General features: G+C 57.1%; 1 protein-coding gene across 1 annotated transcript; it reads right to left on the bottom strand.

Moving 5' to 3' along the window:
* Positions 1-1885: 1885 nt before the first annotated feature.
* On the bottom strand, positions 1886-4036 carry AVPR1B (arginine vasopressin receptor 1B). The gene is made up of 2 exons (XM_009888211.1): positions 3058-4036; positions 1886-2193 (listed from the first exon to the last, which is right to left on the bottom strand). Exons 1-2 carry the CDS (start codon positions 4034-4036, stop codon positions 1886-1888), a joined length of 1287 nt encoding a protein of 428 aa, XP_009886513.1.
* Positions 4037-6879: the final 2843 nt, after the last annotated feature.

The following is a 6879-nucleotide window of genomic DNA, read 5'->3' as shown; positions in this document are numbered from 1 at the left end:
GTCAAGGAGCGGCAGTGCCCGGCCAGCCCTGCCCGTGGCTGGGGCTCGCGTCCTCCCTCCGCTGCGGTAAATGGCTCCTACGAACGGAGCAGCTTCCTTCCCATCACGCTGCGTTTTGTTGCTAACGATTTTTCAAAAAAAACCCCAAAAAACAAACCACCAAACCCAACAACTTCCAAAGTGCTGGGGAAGGGGAGCGGTACAATAGCTGGGAGCTCTGTTAGGGGGATGGAGCTGCTACTTCCCAGCACAGCTCCCCTCTGTCAGGGATGGAGCGGCCCCAAGTGCTTTTCGAATCGGCTCGGCAGCGATGTGCTTTAATGAAAGGTTGTGAGACGATTGATTCGGTATTGATCCCGGGGGGGGCGGGTCAGGCACTCCTGGGTTTGTGACCTTGTTGTGCAGATCTGGCCCAACTTGAAGGGCACATGAAGGAAAATGTTCAAAACCCCAAACAATCTCCGGGAAACATCGCTAAAGGCCAGGAGAGGTGTGTGTGTGGAACGGGAGGTGAGGCCAAAACCAGCCGGTGGGAGTTCCTGGAAAAACTGATTCAAATGCTTGGTGACTAAAAAGTGAAAATAACTTCAGATTTAAAAAAAAAAAAAAAAAACAACAAACCCTTACTCTAATGTCTTATTTTTACAGATTTAGCCTGTGATAACAGAGGAAATAATGCACGTTGCTCGCAGGGGATTCGGTACATTCGGTGCTCGTTGGGCACTTGTACTGATGGGGGCACCAGTAGCTTTGGAGCTCGCCTCCCAGAGCAGAGGGATGCTCTTGCCTGCCCCACTCCCGCTTTCTTCTTAAACGAAACAGCTTCGGGGAGACCCACAGCGCGCAGGGAGAAGGGCAGGGGCCAGGCTGGGGCTGCAAGGCCGTGGCTCCTTCCCGGCTGCCGGCCGCCCCTCCTCTGTGCTCCCGAGTTCCCTGAAGCCCTGGGTGGTTTTTGGCCCTCTGATCTCTGCTAAATAAGACAAAAGAAAGCCAGCGGTGACTCGAGCGCCGCAGCTGTTGAGCAGCGTGGGGCAGCCCTGTGCAGCGCGGGGGGGGGGAACACGAGTGAAGCTGGTGGGAAGTGCCGGGGCAGGGAGGGATGCGGGACCTGCCTGGGCGAGCTGGAGCTGGGCCAGGGCTGCTCCGAGCAGCTCTTCGGTGGTGTCAGCGCTGCATTTCGGGCGCTCGCACCAGCGCGGTGCGATGCCGCTGGGCGGTAGGAGGATGGCTGTGCGCAACAGGAGAGGACATTTCTGCCCAGTGGCTTTCGCTCCGGCCCCGTCCCTGTCCCCGGGGAGGTGGGCAGGGGGTCTGGCTCCAGAGGTGCCTGTCTGCAGAGGGCAATGCTAGGTATGGGGAGGGGGGAGATTGTGCTGTGCCCCAGGGCGTGGGAAAGCCGTGTCCGCTGTGCCAGCAAAGCCCTGAGGACGGGCGATGAGTAACTTTGCTCGCAGGGAGCTCTGAGCAGATGTACCCATGTTGCCTCCTGCTGTGCTCAGGCTGCTTTGCTGGCGGCTGTTGAACACCCAGAGCTCCAGTCCCTCCAGGTGCCGCATCCCTGGCGGATACCTGGGCTGTGAGGTGTTCCTGGAGGAGAGCAGCCGGGCAGCGAGAGGCTTCCTAACCTACGAGGGAAGGCGACGCGGTCAGGCGACGGCTGATGGGGCTCTGTCCGTCTCCTCCGATGCTCCCAGCAGATGCAGCGCGCACACAAGGGCAAGATGGACCGTGATGCCTTCTGGGTTCAGCACACACCTTTCTGCAAAATGAGATGCTACCAGGCAGGGAGAGGCACGCCTCTGCAGTGACAGTGTTGGTGGTGTCACATCTGGTGGCAGTTGTCCTCAGTGGAGGGCTATGCCTGGGCACCGGCCACCGCCGCAGCCTAGAGCGTGCCCGACTCGGTCACCACCTCCTCGCAGGGTGGGTAGAAGTCTTTGGCGCTGCCCCCGCGCAGGGGCAGGCCGGCAGGGCTGGCGTGGTGGCTGTGGCTCAGGATGGTGGTTTTCCTGCTGCAGAGGCTCCCGGTGGAGCCCTGTCTCCGCAGCCCGGGCCGGGGGCCGCCCCAGCAGGACAGGCAGCGTGCCGCGTCCTGCAGCAGGTGCCCGCTGAAGAACATGTAGATCCAGGGGTTGCAGCAGCTGCTGAGGCTGGCCAGCAGCATGGTGATGGTGAAAGCCACGTTGGTGGACTCTGGGAAGGCAAGGGAGAGAGCTGAAACCTCTGCCAGGCTGGGCAGGGTCCCAGTGTGCTATGGGCAGGACCTCAGGGGCTCTTTTTGGCTCGGGCACATGTCCTTTGCCCCACTCCCATGTCTGACTGGCATTTCTTGGGGTAGGAGAGCTTGCAGCGTGGCAGGCAGAGCCGGGCTCTACCCTTGGCTGAGGGTTGCAGGTGGGGGATGTGCTGGAGCACATCCTCAGGGAGAGTGCTGGGAGGTGAGACCCAGCAGCTTTTGGACCTACCTTCAGCCCGTCTGCTGGCCAAAGCATCACACAGAGGCCTTGCAATCTTGGACAAAGTTCATTCTCCCCAAGAACAGGCTAGGAGAGCTAAAGAAAATTGCCAGAAAAAGTCAACCTATGAAATCAGAATTCCACTTCTGAAACTTCTGCAGCTGGCTCAGCAAAGCCTTAGGGGCACTCGATGCTACGTGCTCCAGCAGCACGATGAGGCCATCCCGGCAGAGGACGGGAGCAGCAGGCACAGTTAAAACCCTCTCTGCACTCACATACCAAACACAGCAGCTCCTGAAGCAAATCCCCATGTGAGGGAAGAGACACACATGGCAAAGATATTCCCACATTTTTACATGTCACAACAGGTGATGGTCAGAAGCCATTGCTTTTCAGTGGTTTTTCTGGTAAAAGCAATGATTTCACTCTGCAAACTGTGTTCTATAAATACTATGGGGGAGCAAATCTGTAGCCTTCCCCGTGATTTTTAAAATCACAAAATGACGTTCAGCTCTTGTTTGTTAAAAATGCACTGGGCGTGCTGTGTGCCTCAGGAGCCTGGGGCTCTGGGCTGCAGCCCAGCATCCCCACCACTACTCACCATCATCAGGAGCATCCTCGTCCCACACCGACCACATCTGCATGCTGAAAAACGGAGCCCAGCAGGCAACGTAGGCCACCACGATGACAAAAGTCATCTTCACCGTGCGGATCTTGGCACGGGAGATGGTCCGCACGCTGCTCACCCGTGAGGGCTGCCCACCGGCACATTGCCCGCTCTTCTCGGAGGAGCAGGGAGTGGGAGGGACGGCTGCTGCAGATCCCCCCGGGCCAGGGGCACCGCTCTGGGTCTTGCCCTTGAGGTTCTTGCAGATCTCGTAGCAGATGAGGCTGTAGCAGACGGTGAGGATGCAGACGGGCAGGATGAAGATGCACAGCGTGGTCCAGGTGATGTAGGCTCGGGCTCCCCACGGGTACCTAAAGTCTGCCCAGCAGTCCAGCACCCCCGAGCCCTGGCGCACCTCCCGCAGGGAGAAGATGAAGATCTGGGGCAGGCTGAGCAGGCAGCTGAGCAGCCACGTAGCCCCGATCATCACGTAGGCCTGGCGGCTGGGCTGCTGCAGGGTGCGCAGCGGGTGGCACACGGCCATGTAGCGGTCCAGCGTCATCACGATGAGCATGTAGGTGGAGGCGAACATGCTCAGCACCTGCAGGTACTTGACTGCCCTGCAGAGCGGGTCCGGCCCCAAGAAGCGGTACGTCACCTCCCAGATCATCTGCGGCAGCACCTGGAAGAGCGCAACGCCCAGGTCGGTGAGCCCCAGGTGCAAGATGAAGAGATGCATGCGGCTCATCTTCTTCCTCAGGCGGTACATCGCCAGAAGCACCCCCACGTTGCCTACGGTCGCTACAGCCAGGATGGTGGCCAGCACCCCGATCTCCGCCTTGGCCAGCTCCTCGTCCCGGGTGTGCAAGAGGGTCAGGTTGGGGTCCCCTGCCAGGGTCTGGGGGCTCAGCAGCCCCTGGCCGTGCCCAGGCCGGCTGTGATGAGTGCTGTTCCAGCCCCAGACTGGCTCCATCCCTTCGGGAAGCTCTGCAGGAGCACAGGCAGCTGTAACGCTCGTCTCCGATGGCCTGTTAACCCCCCAACCCCACCCCACCCCAGGGCTGAGCTCTCTGGGTCAGTGCTCCCCCCGAGCACTGCTGCCCCAGCTCCTCTGCCCCCGGCTGGGGGATCTGGACATCCTGCGGTCCCCACCACTGCTGCAGGTTGTCACCTCCTCAACATCACACTGACCCTGTGCTGAGCGGCTGCAATTCCCTTCTCTGGCTGCGCTGCTCTATGCAAAAATTCCTGATAAGCAAAGAGGTGCAGGAGCCCCTGGTTCAGTCCTTGATCTTTCTCTTGTCTGCATTAAACATTCCCAAATCTCTGTTTCTCTCTGGAGCGCTCATCTCACGCGTCCTCTCTCCCCCCTGCCACTGGTAAATTGAAGGGGGAAAGAGAGTCCTCTTTGTTGCTTCTTTCTAGTGCAGCAACAGTAATAGAAAACGCTACAGAGGCTGCATCTCTTTGGCCTTTTCGCTCCAAGAACAGTAAAAGTCAGGTGAGCGGTGCCGGAGCGTCTGTGTCTCTGCGGGAAGTGGAGTGGCTGTCTGCTGGCAGTGGCTCTCAGTTGCCGTATGTGTGTGTGTGCACACCCTCTGCCCAGGTCTGGGTTTTATAGCCTGGCAGCTCCCCTCGCCGGCCGGCCCCAACCTCCTGCCTCCACCGCGCTGGCTCTGCTGCTGCGCTGTGCCGAGCGCCGCCGGATGCCGCAGCGGGCAGGTGAGTCCCAGTTCCCCTCCTGCCGCTGTCTTGGGAGCTGCAATCCCTGGGCTTTGCTGGGGGCTTTTGCCAGATGTGATTTCTGGGCAAGAGCCGACGGCTGGGAATCCTCCTGTGCTTCCACCCTCGTCCCCTGCATCCCTTCTTCTGCAGCGTGTCTGGGCTGGGGATGCTCTGCCCCCGATCTGCACCCTTCCTGCTAGTCAGACCCCCCTCAAACCTCTGCCCTTGGCTTCTGCTGGCCCAGCAGGAGAAGACTCTCTCCCGAGCCTGGGCTGGGGGGAACGGGGGGTGCGGGTCCCCCGGAGCAGCAGGAGTCAGACACGCATTGGCATCGTGCAGCTGGGTCTCAGCCCCGCAGCAAAGTCGGTGGAAACACCACTTACTGGCACCGCGTCCTGAGGCTGCCTGTTTTGATCTGCTGTCCCTTTCCTTCTGTGTAGGAAGGGGGTGGAGATTGTCCCCGAGACACGGCAAAAACCCGACTCTGCCTGCTTAGTCCTCAGATAAACGCTGTTTTACTCCATCAGGCAGAAGTCCACGCCGAAGGTGGGGAGCGGGATCCGGCTCATCCACAGAGCAGCCTCTGCCTCTGCTCGTCTATAGTTGCCCCATCTCTCATCTGCACAGAGCCTGGAAAAAACTCATGGGAAAGGAAAAGCTGATGGGGAGAAGTGAGCTGAAGAGGCCCCAGCGGATGCAGGCTTTGTGCAAAGGTGTGGTGTGAGCCAGAGGAAAGGCGACGGGCAACAGAAACACCAACGCCCGCAGCCAAAGGACAAATGCACTACAAATTGCCTGGCTGAAAATACAGAGGAGGTTACAGCTGCAGAGCTGCGGCCGAGCACGGGCCCGGGGGCTCGGGCTCCTGCTCCTCTGCCTCCTCTCCTGACCTTCCCTGCCCGCTCTTTTTTGAGTCTTCGATGTGTCTTCCCACACGGTGTGTGGTTGCAAAATATTTTCATTGCACACATAGACAAATATATGCGTGTGTATATACACAATTTCACTTTTGTTTTGCAACATTAAGGCTTTGTTTTTTCCCTACCGGCTATTGAATCATGTCAATAAGAAATAAAGCCAACCATCTATTTCCAGTGTGTTTTCCTTTCTCTACTGGGGAAAGGTGACAGCAGCAAACAAAAGAAACGCACGGACACGGGCTTCTTCCTCGCACTTGTCTGCTTGACACGGGCTTCGCTCCTCGCAGAGCCCGCTCTGGCTCGCTGGCTGTGATATTGCAATTAAGTTGCCTGTGAGAAGGAGGTTATTTGCTGAATAAAGATTTGCAGATCACCTCTAATAACCGTAAATGAGCGCAGTTTGTATCTAATTAAAAGACATTCATCCTTATGAGACCCTACGGATATAAAGTACCCATCACGGGAAAGTGCCTGGCTGAGGTGCTGAAGTTAGAGATAGGAAGGTATTTCAGTGAATAATGTAATTTTCTATGTTTGTGATCAGGCAGCTGATTTTCTGGAAGATTAATAGAGGGCAGCATAAAAAAAACCTACAAAGCGACAAAAAGCTAAGATGAAGGCAGAGGTGCAAGGGCAGATTCTGCAGAGAGAAAGAAACATTTAAAGGGTTTGGAGGACAGACTCATCTTTAGCTGGCACCAGTTTGATTTGGCAGCAATTCCCTTGGAGTTAGAGCTTTTACTCCGGATTTGCCTAAGTTTAGTTGCGGGGAGAATACTTCTGCAAAGGCGCTTAGAGGAAAGCGAAGCTAATTCACAAAAGAAAAAATGATCCTTGGAAAATGGAAATTCATTTGCTTTAGAGAGAGAGATTATCACAGCAAGCAAATTCTTCAAGCAGATGGATTAAAAAAACTCATTTTCTTTCATTGGTTTCCTGAACGTTTTGACACATCACCGGTATTGCCAAACTGTACATGGCTTCAGCAAAACCGGAGATGGGTTCTCCAACTCGGCAGCTTGGGAATTACTCACCGGGCACAGAGCGGGTTTGTTTAGTGCTCTGGGAGCCCCTGGGAGGTGATGGCCCAGGTGTGCCCAGATGTGCTGGGCAGCCCTGCCCCATCCCATCCCATCCCATCCCATCCCATCCCATCCCATCCCATCCCATC

Source organism: Charadrius vociferus, unplaced genomic scaffold, assembly GCF_000708025.1.
Source record: "Charadrius vociferus isolate BGI_N301 unplaced genomic scaffold, ASM70802v2 scaffold266, whole genome shotgun sequence".
Lineage (NCBI taxonomy): Eukaryota > Metazoa > Chordata > Aves > Charadriiformes > Charadriidae > Charadrius > Charadrius vociferus.
The sequence above is the reverse complement of the archived record's forward strand: the minus strand, read 5'-3'. Positions and strand labels throughout refer to the sequence as shown.